The following is a 14,529-nucleotide window of genomic DNA, read 5'->3' on the forward strand; positions in this document are numbered from 1 at the left end:
GGGGTGAGAGGGGGAGGGGGTGAGAGGGGGAGGGGGTGAGAGGGGGAGGGGGTGAGAGGGGGAGGGGGTGAGAGGGGGAGGGGGTGAGAGGGGGAGGGGGTGAGAGGGGGAGGGGGTGAGAGGGGGAGGGGGTGAGAGGGGGAGGGGGGAAGAGAGGGAGGGGGGGAGAGAGGGGGGGAGAGCGGGGGGGAGAAAGGGGGGGGGAGAGAGGGAGAGGGGAGAGGAGGGGGACGGAGAGGGAGAGGGAGGGGGAGGGGAGCGAGCGAGCGAGAGAGCGAGAGAGAGAGAGAGAGAGAGAGAGAGAGAGAGAGGGGGGGGGGAGGGAGGGGGAGGGAGGGGGAGGGAGAAGGAACACGTGAACGAGCCCACGGAGAGACAGTCAAATTAAGCCGTGTGCATAGAGAGACAGAATGAGCCACGTTCACATGGGGAGAGGTTGAGCCACAGACACACAGTCACAGCAAGTGAGCCAGGCAAAAGGATGCAATAACCATTAGACTGGGACAGTGTGTGAGTGCGTGACGGTGTGAGTGTGCGTGACGGTGAGAGTGAGTGACGGTGTGAATTAACCAGAGAGTGAGTGACAGTGTGAATGAGTGAGTGACAGTGTGAGTGAGAGAGTGAGTGTGTGCGTGACGGTGTGAGTGCGTGACGGTGTGAATTAACCAGAGAGTGAGTAAGTGACAGTGAGTGACAGACAGTGAGTGAGTGACAGACAGTGAGTGAGTGACAGACAGTGAGTGAGTGACAGAGAGTGACAGAGAGTGACAGAGAGTGACAGAGAGTGACAGAGAGTGACAGAGAGTGACAGAGAGTGACAGAGAGTGACAGAGAGTGACAGAGAGAGCGCGAGACAGTGAGAGCGCGAGACAGTGAGAGCGCGAGACAGTGAGAGCGCGAGACAGTGAGAGCGCGAGACAGTGAGAGCGCGAGACAGTGAGAGCGCGAGACAGTGAGAGCGCGTGACAGTGAGAGCGCGTGACAGTGAGAGCGCGTGACAGTGAGAGCGCGTGACAGTGAGAGCGCGTGACAGTGAGAGCGCGTGACAGTGAGAGCGCGTGACAGTGAGAGCGCGTGACAGTGAGAGCGCGTGACAGTGAGAGCGCGTGACAGTGAGAGCGCGTGACAGTGAGAGCGCGTGACAGTGAGAGCGCGTGACAGTGAGAGCGCGTGACAGTGAGAGCGCGTGACAGTGAGAGCGCGTGACAGTGAGAGCGCGTGACAGTGAGAGCGCGTGACAGTGAGAGCGCGTGACAGTGAGAGCGCGTGACAGTGAGAGCGCGTGACAGTGAGAGCGCGTGACAGTGAGAGCGCGTGACAGTGAGAGCGCGTGACAGTGAGAGCGCGTGACAGTGAGAGCGCGTGACAGTGAGAGCGCGTGACAGTGAGAGCGCGTGACAGTGAGAGCGCGTGACAGTGAGAGCGCGTGACAGTGAGAGCGCGTGACAGTGAGAGCGCGTGACAGTGAGAGCGCGTGACAGTGAGAGCGCGTGACAGTGAGAGCGCGTGACAGTGAGAGCGCGTGACAGTGAGAGCGCGTGACAGTGAGAGCGCGTGACAGTGAGAGCGCGTGACAGTGAGAGCGCGTGACAGTGAGAGCGCGTGACAGTGAGAGCGCGTGACAGTGAGAGCGCGTGACAGTGAGAGCGCGTGACAGTGAGAGCGCGTGACAGTGAGAGCGCGTGACAGTGAGAGCGCGTGACAGTGAGAGCGCGTGACAGTGAGAGCGCGTGACAGTGAGAGCGCGTGACAGTGAGAGCGCGTGACAGTGAGAGCGCGTGACAGTGAGAGCGCGTGACAGTGAGAGCGCGTGACAGTGAGAGCGCGTGACAGTGAGAGCGCGTGACAGTGAGAGCGCGTGACAGTGAGAGCGCGTGACAGTGAGAGCGCGTGACAGTGAGAGCGCGTGACAGTGAGAGCGCGTGACAGTGAGAGCGCGTGACAGTGAGAGCGCGTGACAGTGAGAGCGCGTGACAGTGAGAGCGCGTGACAGTGAGAGCGCGTGACAGTGAGAGCGCGTGACAGTGAGAGCGCGTGACAGTGAGAGCGCGTGACAGTGAGAGCGCGTGACAGTGAGAGCGCGTGACAGTGAGAGCGCGTGACAGTGAGAGCGCGTGACAGTGAGAGCGCGTGACAGTGAGAGCGCGTGACAGTGAGAGCGCGTGACAGTGAGAGCGCGTGACAGTGAGAGCGCGTGACAGTGAGAGCGCGTGACAGTGAGAGCGCGTGACAGTGAGAGCGCGTGACAGTGAGAGCGCGTGACAGTGAGAGCGCGTGACAGTGAGAGCGCGTGACAGTGAGAGCGCGTGACAGTGAGAGCGCGTGACAGTGAGAGCGCGTGACAGTGAGAGCGCGTGACAGTGAGAGCGCGTGACAGTGAGAGCGCGTGACAGTGAGAGCGCGTGACAGTGAGAGCGCGTGACAGTGAGAGCGCGTGACAGTGAGAGCGCGTGACAGTGAGAGCGCGTGACAGTGAGAGCGCGTGACAGTGAGAGCGCGTGACAGTGAGAGCGCGTGACAGTGAGAGCGCGTGACAGTGAGAGCGCGTGACAGTGAGAGCGCGTGACAGTGAGAGCGCGTGACAGTGAGAGCGCGTGACAGTGAGAGCGCGTGACAGTGAGAGCGCGTGACAGTGAGAGCGCGTGACAGTGAGAGCGCGTGACAGTGAGAGCGCGTGACAGTGAGAGCGCGTGACAGTGAGAGCGCGTGACAGTGAGAGCGCGTGACAGTGAGAGCGCGTGACAGTGAGAGCGCGTGACAGTGAGAGCGCGTGACAGTGAGAGCGCGTGACAGTGAGAGCGCGTGACAGTGAGAGCGCGTGACAGTGAGAGCGCGTGACAGTGAGAGCGCGTGACAGTGAGAGCGCGTGACAGTGAGAGCGCGTGACAGTGAGAGCGCGTGACAGTGAGAGCGCGTGACAGTGAGAGCGCGTGACAGTGAGAGCGCGTGACAGTGAGAGCGCGTGACAGTGAGAGCGCGTGACAGTGAGAGCGCGTGACAGTGAGAGCGCGTGACAGTGAGAGCGCGTGACAGTGAGAGCGCGTGACAGTGAGAGCGCGTGACAGTGAGAGCGCGTGACAGTGAGAGCGCGTGACAGTGAGAGCGCGTGACAGTGAGAGCGCGTGACAGTGAGAGCGCGTGACAGTGAGAGCGCGTGACAGTGAGAGCGCGTGACAGTGAGAGCGCGTGACAGTGAGAGCGCGTGACAGTGAGAGCGCGTGACAGTGAGAGCGCGTGACAGTGAGAGCGCGTGACAGTGAGAGCGCGTGACAGTGAGAGCGCGTGACAGTGAGAGCGCGTGACAGTGAGAGCGCGTGACAGTGAGAGCGCGTGACAGTGAGAGCGCGTGACAGTGAGAGCGCGTGACAGTGAGAGCGCGTGACAGTGAGAGCGCGTGACAGTGAGAGCGCGTGACAGTGAGAGCGCGTGACAGTGAGAGCGCGTGACAGTGAGAGCGCGTGACAGTGAGAGCGCGTGACAGTGAGAGCGCGTGACAGTGAGAGCGCGTGACAGTGAGAGCGCGTGACAGTGAGAGCGCGTGACAGTGAGAGCGCGTGACAGTGAGAGCGCGTGACAGTGAGAGCGCGTGACAGTGAGAGCGCGTGACAGTGAGAGCGCGTGACAGTGAGAGCGCGTGACAGTGAGAGCGCGTGACAGTGAGAGCGCGTGACAGTGAGAGCGCGTGACAGTGAGAGCGCGTGACAGTGAGAGCGCGTGACAGTGAGAGCGCGTGACAGTGAGCGCGCGTGACAGTGAGCGCGCGTGACAGTGAGAGCGCGCGTGACAGTGAGAGCGCGCGTGACAGTGAGAGCGCGCGTGACAGTGAGAGCGCGCGTGACAGTGAGAGCGCGCGTGACAGTGAGAGCGCGCGTGACAGTGAGAGCGCGCGTGACAGTGAGAGCGCGCGTGACAGTGAGAGCGCGCGTGACAGTGAGAGCGCGCGTGACAGTGAGAGCGCGTGACAGTGAGAGCGCGTGACAGTGAGAGCGCGTGACAGTGAGAGCGCGCGTGACAGTGAGAGCGCGCGTGACAGTGAGAGCGCGCGTGACAGTGAGAGCGCGCGTGACAGTGAGAGCGCGTGACAGTGAGAGCGCGTGACAGTGAGAGCGCGCGTGACAGTGAGAGCGCGCGTGACAGTGAGAGCGCGCGTGACAGTGAGAGCGCGCGTGACAGTGAGAGCGCGCGTGACAGTGAGAGCGCGCGTGACAGTGAGAGCGCGCGTGACAGTGAGAGCGCGCGTGACAGTGAGAGTGCGCGACAGTGAGAGTGCGCGACAGTGAGAGTGCGCGACAGTGAGAGTGCGTGTGACAGTGAGAATGCGCGTGACAGTGAGAGTGCGCGTGACAGTGAGAGTGCGCGTGACAGTGAGAGTGCGCGTGACAGTGAGAGTGCGCGTGACAGTGAGAGTGCGCGTGACAGTGAGAGTGCGCGTGACAGTGTGAGTGCGCGTGACAGTGTGAGTGCGCGTGACAGTGAGAGTGCGCGTGAGTGTGAGTGCGCGTGACAGTGTGAGTGCGCGTGACAGTGTGAGTGCGCGTGACAGTGCGAGAGCGTGACAGTGAGAGTGCGCGTGACAGTGAGAGTGCGCGTGACAGTGAGAGTGCGCGTGACAGTGAGAGTGCGCGTGACAGTGAGAGTGCGCGTGACAGTGAGAGTGCGCGTGACAGTGTGAGTGCGCGTGACAGTGTGAGAGCGTGACAGTGAGAGTGCGCGTGAGTGTGAGTGCGCGTGACAGTGTGAGTGCGCGTGACAGTGTGAGTGCGCGTGACAGTGAGAGTGCGCGTGACAGTGAGAGTGCGCGTGACAGTGAGAGTGCGCGTGACAGTGAGAGTGCGCGTGACAGTGAGAGTGCGCGTGACAGTGAGAGTGCGCGTGACAGTGAGAGTGCGCGTGACAGTGAGAGTGCGCGTGACAGTGAGAGTGCGCGTGACAGTGAGAGTGCGCGTGACAGTGAGAGTGCGCGTGACAGTGAGAGTGCGCGTGACAGTGAGAGTGCGCGTGACAGTGAGAGTGCGCGTGACAGTGAGAGTGCGCGTGACAGTGAGAGTGCGCGTGACAGTGAGAGTGCGCGTGACAGTGAGAGTGCGTGACAGTGAGAGTGCGCGTGACAGTGAGAGTGCGCGACAGTGAGAGTGCGTGACAGTGAGAGTGCGTGACAGTGAGAGTGCGCGTGACAGTGAGAGTGCGCGTGACAGTGAGAGTGCGCGTGACAGTGAGAGTGCGCGTGACAGTGAGAGTACGCGTGACAGTGAGAGTACGCGTGAGTGTGAGTGCGCGTGAGTGTGAGTGCGCGTGACGGTGTGAGTGCGCGTGACGGTGAGAGTGCGTGACAGTGAGTGTGCGCGTGACAGTGAGAGTGCGCGTGACAGTGAGAGTGCACGTGACAGTGTGAGTGCGCGTGACAGTGTGAGTGCGCGTGACAGTGTGAGTGCGCGTGACAGTGTGAGTGCGCGTGACAGTGTGAGTGCGCGTGACAGTGTGAGTGCGCGTGACAGTGTGAGTGCGCGTGACAGTGAGAGTGCGCGTGACAGTGAGAGTGCGCGTGACAGTGAGAGTGCGCGTGACAGTGAGAGTGCGCGTGACAGTGTGAGTGCGCGTGACAGTGTGAGTGCGCGTGACAGTGCGAGAGCGTGACAGTGAGAGTGCGCGTGACAGTGAGAGTGCGCGTGACAGTGAGAGTGCGCGTGACAGTGAGAGTGCGCGTGACAGTGAGAGTGCGCGTGACAGTGAGAGTGCGCGTGACAGTGAGAGTGCGCGACAGTGAGAGTGCGCGTGACAGTGAGAGTGCGCGACAGTGAGAGTGCGCGTGACAGTGAGAGTGCGCGTGACAGTGAGAGTGACAGTGAGAGTGCGCGTGACAGTGAGAGTGCGCGACAGTGAGAGTGCGTGACAGTGAGAGTGCGCGTGACAGTGAGAGTGCGCGTGACAGTGAGAGTGCGCGTGACAGTGAGAGTGCGCGTGAGTGTGAGTGCGCGTGAGTGTGAGTGCGCGTGACGGTGTGAGTGCGCGTGACAGTGAGAGTGCGCGTGACAGTGAGAGTGCGCGTGACAGTGAGAGTGCGCGTGACAGTGTGAGTGCGCGAGACAGTGTGAGTGCGCGAGACAGTGAGAGCGCGCGTGACAGTGAGAGTGCGCGTGACAGTGTGAGTGTGCGACAGTGAGAGTGCGCGACAGTGAGAGTGCGTGTGACAGTGAGTGTGCGTGACAGTGAGAGTGCGTGACAGTGAGAGTGCGTGACAGTGAGAGTGCGCGTGACAGTGTGAGTGCGCGACAGTGAGAGTGCGCGTGACAGTGTGAGTGCGCGTGACAGTGTGAGTGCGCGTGACAGTGAGAGTGCGCGTGACAGTGAGAGTGCGCGTGACAGTGAGAGTGCGCGTGACAGTGAGAGTGCGTGACAGTGAGAGTGCGCGTGACAGTGAGAGTGCGCGTGACAGTGTGAGTGCGCGTGACAGTGAGAGTGCGCGTGACAGTGAGAGTGCGCGTGACAGTGAGAGTGCGCGTGACAGTGAGAGTGCGCGTGACAGTGAGAGTGCGCGTGACAGTGAGAGTGCGCGTGACAGTGAGAGTGCGCGTGACAGTGAGAGTGCGCGTGACAGTGAGAGTGCGCGTGACAGTGAGAGTGCGCGTGACAGTGAGAGTGCGCGACAGTGAGAGTGCGTGACAGTGAGAGTGCGCGTGACAGTGAGAGTGCGCGTGACAGTGAGAGTGCGCGTGACAGTGAGAGTGCGCGTGACAGTGAGAGTACGCGTGACAGTGAGAGTACGCGTGAGTGTGAGTGCGCGTGAGTGTGAGTGCGCGTGACGGTGAGAGTGCGTGACGGTGAGTGTGCGCGTGACAGTGAGAGTGCGCGTGACAGTGAGAGTGCGCGTGACAGTGTGAGTGTGCGACAGTGAGAGTGCGCGACAGTGAGAGTGCGTGTGACAGTGAGTGTGCGTGACAGTGAGAGTGCGTGACAGTGAGAGTGCGTGACAGTGAGAGTGCGCGTGACAGTGTGAGTGCGCGACAGTGAGAGTGCGCGTGACAGTGTGAGTGCGCGTGACAGTGTGAGTGCGCGTGACAGTGAGAGTGCGCGTGACAGTGAGAGTGCGCGTGACAGTGAGAGTGCGCGTGACAGTGAGAGTGCGCGTGACAGTGAGAGTGCGTGACAGTGAGAGTGCGCGTGACAGTGAGAGTGCGCGTGACAGTGTGAGTGCGCGTGACAGTGAGAGTGCGCGTGACAGTGAGAGTGCGCGTGACAGTGAGAGTGCGCGTGACAGTGAGAGTGCGCGTGACAGTGAGAGTGCGCGTGACAGTGAGAGTGCGCGTGACAGTGAGAGTGCGCGTGACAGTGAGAGTGCGCGTGACAGTGAGAGTGCGCGTGACAGTGAGAGTGCGCGTGACAGTGAGAGTGCGCGACAGTGAGAGTGCGTGACAGTGAGAGTGCGCGTGACAGTGAGAGTGCGCGTGACAGTGAGAGTGCGCGTGACAGTGAGAGTGCGCGTGACAGTGAGAGTACGCGTGACAGTGAGAGTACGCGTGAGTGTGAGTGCGCGTGAGTGTGAGTGCGCGTGACGGTGAGAGTGCGTGACGGTGAGTGTGCGCGTGACAGTGAGAGTGCGCGTGACAGTGAGAGTGCGCGTGACAGTGTGAGTGCGCGTGACAGTGTGAGTGCGCGTGACAGTGTGAGTGCGCGTGACAGTGTGAGTGCGCGTGACAGTGTGAGTGCGCGTGACAGTGTGAGTGCGCGTGACAGTGTGAGTGCGCGTGACAGTGAGAGTGCGCGTGACAGTGAGAGTGCGCGTGACAGTGAGAGTGCGCGTGACAGTGTGAGTGCGCGTGACAGTGTGAGTGCGCGTGACAGTGCGAGAGCGTGACAGTGAGAGTGCGCGTGACAGTGAGAGTGCGCGTGACAGTGAGAGTGCGCGTGACAGTGAGAGTGCGCGTGACAGTGAGAGTGCGCGACAGTGAGAGTGCGCGTGACAGTGAGAGTGCGCGACAGTGAGAGTGCGCGTGACAGTGAGAGTGCGCGTGACAGTGAGAGTGCGCGTGACAGTGAGAGTGCGCGACAGTGAGAGTGCGCGACAGTGAGAGTGCGTGACAGTGAGAGTGCGCGTGACAGTGAGAGTGCGCGACAGTGAGAGTGCGTGACAGTGAGAGTGCGCGTGACAGTGAGAGTGCGCGTGACAGTGAGAGTGCGCGTGACAGTGAGAGTGCGCGTGAGTGTGAGTGCGCGTGAGTGTGAGTGCGCGTGACGGTGTGAGTGCGCGTGACAGTGAGAGTGCGCGTGACAGTGAGAGTGCGCGTGACAGTGAGAGTGCGCGTGACAGTGTGAGTGCGCGAGACAGTGTGAGTGCGCGAGACAGTGAGAGCGCGCGTGACAGTGAGAGTGCGCGTGACAGTGTGAGTGTGCGACAGTGAGAGTGCGCGACAGTGAGAGTGCGTGTGACAGTGAGTGTGCGTGACAGTGAGAGTGCGTGACAGTGAGAGTGCGTGACAGTGAGAGTGCGCGTGACAGTGTGAGTGCGCGACAGTGAGAGTGCGCGTGACAGTGTGAGTGCGCGTGACAGTGTGAGTGCGCGTGACAGTGAGAGTGCGCGTGACAGTGAGAGTGCGCGTGACAGTGAGAGTGCGTGACAGTGAGAGTGCGCGTGACAGTGAGAGTGCGCGTGACAGTGTGAGTGCGCGTGACAGTGTGAGTGCGCGTGACAGTGTGAGTGCGCGTGACAGTGTGAGTGCGCGTGACAGTGTGAGTGCGCGTGACAGTGAGAGTGCGTGACAGTGAGAGTGCGCGTGACAGTGAGAGTGCGCGTGACAGTGAGAGTGCGCGTGACAGTGTGAGTGCGCGTGACAGTGTGAGTGCGCGTGACAGTGAGAGTGCGCGTGACAGTGAGAGTGCGTGTGACAGTGAGAGTGCGCGTGACAGTGAGAGTGCGCGTGACAGTGAGAGTGCGCGTGACAGTGAGAGTGCGTGTGACAGTGAGAGTGCGTGACAGTGAGAGTGCGTGTGACAGTGAGTGTGCGTGACAGTGAGAGTGCGTGTGACAGTGAGAGTGCGTGACAGTGAGAGTGCGCGTGACAGTGAGAGTGCGCGTGACAGTGAGAGTGCGCGTGACAGTGAGAGTGCGCGTGACAGTGAGAGTGCGTGACAGTGAGAGTGCGTGACAGTGAGAGTGCGTGACAGTGAGAGTGCGCGTGACAGTGAGAGTGCGTGACAGTGAGAGTGCGCGTGACAGTGAGTGTGCGTGACAGTGAGAGTGCGCGTGACAGTGAGAGTGCGCGTGACAGTGAGTGCGCGTGACAGTGAGAGTGCGCGTGACAGTGAGAGTGCGCGTGACAGTGAGAGTGCGCGTGACAGTGAGAGTGCGTGACAGTGTGAGAGCGAGTGTGACGGTGTGAGAGTGAGTGAGTGACAGTGAGTGACAGACAGTGAGTGAGTGACAGTGAGAGTGAGTGAGTGAGTGACAGTGAGAGTGAGTGAGTGAGTGACAGTGAGAGTGAGTGAGTGCGTGACAGTGTGAGAGCGTGACAGTGAGAGTGTGCGTGACAGTGTGAGTGCGTGACAGTGTGAGAGCGTGACAGTGTGAGAGCGTGACAGTGTGAGTGAGTGACAGCGTGAGTGCGTGAGTGAGAGTGAGTGAGTGACAGCGTGAATGAGTGAGTGACAGTGTGAATGAGTGAGTGAGTGCGTGCGTGACGGTGTGAGTGAGTGAGAGTGAGTGAGTGACAGTGTGAATGAGTGAGTGACGGTGTGAATGAGTGAGTGACAGTGTGAATGAGTGAGTGAGTGAGTGCGTGCGTGACAGTGTGAGTGAGTGACGGTGTGAATTAATCAGAGAGTGAGTGACAGTGTGAATGAGTGAGTGAGTGAGTGCGTGCGTGACAGTGTGAGTGAGTGACGGTGTGAATTAATCAGAGAGTGAGTGACAGTGAGAATGAGTGAGTGAGTGAGTGCGTGACAGTGTGAGTGAGTGACGGTGTGAATTAATCAGAGAGTGAGTGACAGTGTGAGTGCGTGACAGTGAGAGTGAGTGAGTGATGGTGTGAGTGAGTGACGGTGTGAGAGTGAGTGAGTGACAGTGTGAGTGAGAGTGACGGTGTGAGTGAGTGAGTGACGGTGTGAGTGAGTGAGTGACAGTGTGAGTGAGAGTGACGGTGTGTGAGTGAGTGAGTGACAGTGTGAGTGAGAGTGACGGTGTGAGTGAGTGAGTGACAGTGTGAGTGAGAGTGACGGTGTGTGAGTGAGTGAGTGACAGTGTGAGTGAGAGTGACGGTGTGAGTGAGTGAGTGACAGTGTGAGTGAGAGTGACGGTGTGTGAGTGAGTGACAGTGTGAGTGAGAGTGACGGTGTGTGAGTGAGTGAGTGACAGTGTGAGTGAGAGTGACGGTGTGAGTGAGTGAGTGACAGTGTGAGTGAGAGTGACAGTGTGAGTGCGTGACGGTGTAAGAGTGAGTGAGTGATGGTGTGAGTGAGTGAGTGACGGTGTGAGTGAGAGTGACGATGTGAGTGAGTGAGTGACGGTGTGAGTGAGTGAGTGACAGTGTGAGTGAGAGTGACGGTGTGTGAGTGAGTGAGTGACAGTGAGAGTGAGTGAGTGAGTGACGGTGTGTGAGTGAGTGAGTGACGGTGTGTGAGTGAGTGACGGTGTGTGAGTGAGTGAGTGACGGTGTGAGTGAGAGTGACGGTGTGTGAGTGAGTGAGTGACGGTGTGAGTGAGTGAGTGACGGTGTGAGTGAGAGTGACGGTGTGTGAGTGAGTGAGTGACGGTGTGAGTGAGAGTGACGATGTGAGTGAGTGACAGTGTGAGTGAGAGTGACGGTGTGTGAGTGAGAGTGACGGTGTGAGAGTGAGTGAGAGTGACAGTGTGTGAGTGAGTGAGTGACGGTGTGAGTGAGTGACGGTGTGAGTGAGAGTGACGGTGTGAGTGAGAGTGACGATGTGAGTGAGAGTGACGGTGTGAGTGAGAGTGACGGTGTGAGTGAGAGTGACGGTGTGAGAGTGAGTGAGAGTGACAGTGTGTGAGTGAGTGAGTGACGGTGTGAGTGAGAGTGACGGTGTGAGTGAGAGTGACGGTGTGAGAGTGAGTGAGTGACAGTGTGAGCGAGTGATGGTGTGAGTGACGGTGTGAGTGAGAGTGACGGTGTGAGTGTGAGTGAGAGTGACGGTGTGTGAGTGAGTGAGTGACAGTGTGAGTGAGAGTGACGGTGTGTGAGTGAGTGACGGTGTGTGAGTGAGTGAGTGACGGTGTGAGAGTGAGTGAGTGACGGTGTGAGTGAGAGTGACGGTGTGAGAGTGAGTGACGGTGTGAGTGAGTGACGGTGTGAGTGAGAGTGACGGTGTGAGTGAGAGTGACGGTGTGAGAGTGAGTGAGAGTGACAGTGTGTGAGTGAGTGACGGTGTGAGTGAGAGTGACGGTGTGAGTGAGAGTGACAGTGTGAGTGCGTGACGGTGTAAGAGTGAGTGAGTGATGGTGTGAGTGAGTGAGTGACGGTGTGAGTGAGAGTGACGATGTGAGTGAGTGAGTGACGGTGTGAGTGAGTGAGTGACAGTGTGAGTGAGAGTGACGGTGTGTGAGTGAGTGAGTGACAGTGAGAGTGAGTGAGTGAGTGACGGTGTGTGAGTGAGTGAGTGACGGTGTGTGAGTGAGTGACGGTGTGTGAGTGAGTGAGTGACGGTGTGAGTGAGAGTGACGGTGTGTGAGTGAGTGAGTGACGGTGTGAGTGAGTGAGTGACGGTGTGAGTGAGAGTGACGGTGTGTGAGTGAGTGAGTGACGGTGTGAGTGAGAGTGACGATGTGAGTGAGTGACAGTGTGAGTGAGAGTGACGGTGTGTGAGTGAGAGTGACGGTGTGAGAGTGAGTGAGAGTGACAGTGTGTGAGTGAGTGAGTGACGGTGTGAGTGAGTGACGGTGTGAGTGAGAGTGACGGTGTGAGTGAGAGTGACGATGTGAGTGAGAGTGACGGTGTGAGTGAGAGTGACGGTGTGAGTGAGAGTGACGGTGTGAGAGTGAGTGAGAGTGACAGTGTGTGAGTGAGTGAGTGACGGTGTGAGTGAGAGTGACGGTGTGAGTGAGAGTGACGGTGTGAGAGTGAGTGAGTGACAGTGTGAGCGAGTGATGGTGTGAGTGACGGTGTGAGTGAGAGTGACGGTGTGAGTGTGAGTGAGAGTGACGGTGTGTGAGTGAGTGAGTGACAGTGTGAGTGAGAGTGACGGTGTGTGAGTGAGTGACGGTGTGTGAGTGAGTGAGTGACGGTGTGAGAGTGAGTGAGTGACGGTGTGAGTGAGAGTGACGGTGTGAGAGTGAGTGACGGTGTGAGTGAGTGACGGTGTGAGTGAGAGTGACGGTGTGAGTGAGAGTGACGGTGTGAGAGTGAGTGAGAGTGACAGTGTGTGAGTGAGTGACGGTGTGAGTGAGAGTGACGGTGTGAGTGAGAGTGACGGTGTGAGTGAGTGATGGTGTGAGTGAGAGTGACGGTGTGAGTGAGAGTGACGGTGTGAGAGTGAGTGAGAGTGACAGTGTGTGAGTGAGTGACGGTGTGAGTGAGAGTGACGGTGTGAGTGAGAGTGACGGTGTGAGAGTGAGTGACGGTGTGAGTGAGTGATGGTGTGAGTGAGAGTGACGGTGTGAGAGTAAGTGAGAGTGACAGTGTGTGAGTGAGAGTGACGGTGTGAGTGAGTGATGGTGTGAGTGAGAGTGACGGTGTGAGTGAGAGTGACGGTGTGAGAGTGAGTGAGAGTGACAGTGTGTGAGTGAGTGACGGTGTGAGTGAGAGTGACGGTGTGTGAGTGAGTGACGGTGTGAGAGTGAGAGTGACGGTGTGAGAGTGAGTGAGAGTGACAGTGTGTGAGTGAGTGACGGTGTGAGTGAGAGTGACGGTGTGTGAGTGAGTGACGGTGTGAGAGTGAGAGTGAGTGACAGTGTGTGAGTGAGTGACGGTGTGAGTGAGAGTGACGGTGTGTGAGTGAGTGACGGTGTGAGAGTGAGAGTGAGTGACAGTGTGAGTGAGTGAGAGTGACGGTGTGAGTGAGAGTGACGGTGTGAGTGAGAGTGACGGTGTGAGAGTGAGTGAGAGTGACAGTGTGTGAGTGAGTGACGGTGTGAGTGAGAGTGACGGTGTGTGAGTGAGTGATGGTGTGAGAGTGAGAGTGAGTGACGGTGTGAGTGAGAGTGACGGTGTGAGTGAGAGTGACGGTGTGAGAGTGAGTGAGTGACGGTGTGAGAGTGAGTGAGAGTGACGGTGTGAGTGAGAGTGACAGTGTGTGAGTGAGTGACGGTGTGAGTGAGAGTGACGGTGTGTGAGTGAGTGAGTGACGGTGTGAGTGAGAGTGACGGTGTGTGAGTGAGTGACGGTGTGAGAGTGAGAGTGACGGTGTGAGAGTGAGTGAGTGACGGTGTGAGTGAGAGTGACGGTGTGAGTGAGAGTGACAGTGTGTGAGTGAGAGTGACGGTGTGTGAGTGAGTGACGGTGTGTGAGTGAGAGTGACGGTGTGAGTGAGAGTGACGGTGTGAGAGTGAGTGAGTGACGGTGTGAGAGTGAGTGAGTGACGGTGTGAGTGAGTGACGGTGTGAGTGAGAGTGACGGTGTGAGTGAGAGTGACGGTGTGAGAGTGAGTGAGAGTGACAGTGTGTGAGTGAGTGACGGTGTGAGTGAGAGTGACGGTGTGAGTGAGAGTGACGGTGTGTGTGTGAGTGAGTGACAGTGTGAGTGAGAGTGACGGTGTGAGTGAGAGTGACGGTGTGAGAGTGAGTGAGTGACGGTGTGAGTGAGTGACGGTGTGAGTGAGTGACGGTGTGAGTGAGTGATGTTGAGAGGGGGGAGTAGTGTCAGACCTCTGAAAGCCAGTAGGCAGCTGCGACTACTCACTTCTCCTTCTTTTTGAGCAGTGTCTGTGTCTCTTCCAGTTTCACCTGAATTTTCTCCACTCGATCGTCAGCCTCTTTCGAGGAACAGTCCAGTTTCTTCTCAAGCAGACTAAGGCGTACACTGGCTTCACTCAACTCCTCCCCCTGGAACACGGACAGTTCAGTTCCCCAAACCCCCCACAACAGTTCCCACAAATCCCCCACATTCACTCTACATTTCATCATTCCCTTCCAATTATCACTATTCACTCTAGCCCTTCTCGAACTCTAATCCGTCCTGCCTCCATCCTCAATCTGCCTTCACTCCTCCTATCTGGCCACACAACCTCAAATGCCTTCCTTTGGCTGCTTTCCCTCTGTTTCGGCAAGGGAGTACACCCAGGGAAGCACACAGGGTCAGGGGGAGCTTGATGTGCCTTCAGGTATCAGAGGCTGGATAAAGTGGTTCAGGAGGCCTATTGTACACTTGCCTTTATTCAGTGAGGCGTTGAGTTGGAGAGCAGGGAGGTGATGCTGGAACTGTATTAACCACTGGCGAGGCCACGGTGAGAGTACTGCGTGCAGGTCTGGAATCCACATTCTCAGGGGAGAAGGAGCAGAGGAGATTGACCAGGATGTTTCCTGGTCTGGAGAGTTTCAGGGATGGAGAGACCAAGAGATTGACAGCCTGTGGTTGTGCTCCTTTGAGC

At 58.5% G+C, this 14,529-nt stretch overlaps 1 protein-coding gene across 2 annotated transcripts in view; it reads right to left on the reverse strand.

The window, feature by feature from the left end:
- The window catches only part of LOC140481867 (dynactin subunit 1-like), a 37,687-nt gene extending 23,230 nt beyond the window's left edge, over window positions 1-14,457 (reverse strand). Inside the window, exon 1 of one of the 2 annotated variants that reach the window (XM_072578450.1) lies at window positions 13,842-14,457. In XM_072578450.1, the coding sequence (XP_072434551.1) occupies window positions 13,842-14,065 (224 nt within the window). In that variant the 5' untranslated portion in view covers window positions 14,066-14,457. The remainder of the gene's footprint in view (window positions 1-13,841) is intronic. The other variant, XM_072578460.1, reaches the window with a different exon arrangement.
- Between the last annotated feature and the right edge of the window lie 72 nt (window positions 14,458-14,529).

This window comes from Chiloscyllium punctatum, chromosome 1 (genome assembly GCF_047496795.1).
Source record: "Chiloscyllium punctatum isolate Juve2018m chromosome 1, sChiPun1.3, whole genome shotgun sequence".
NCBI classification, from domain to species: Eukaryota; Metazoa; Chordata; class Chondrichthyes; order Orectolobiformes; family Hemiscylliidae; genus Chiloscyllium; species Chiloscyllium punctatum.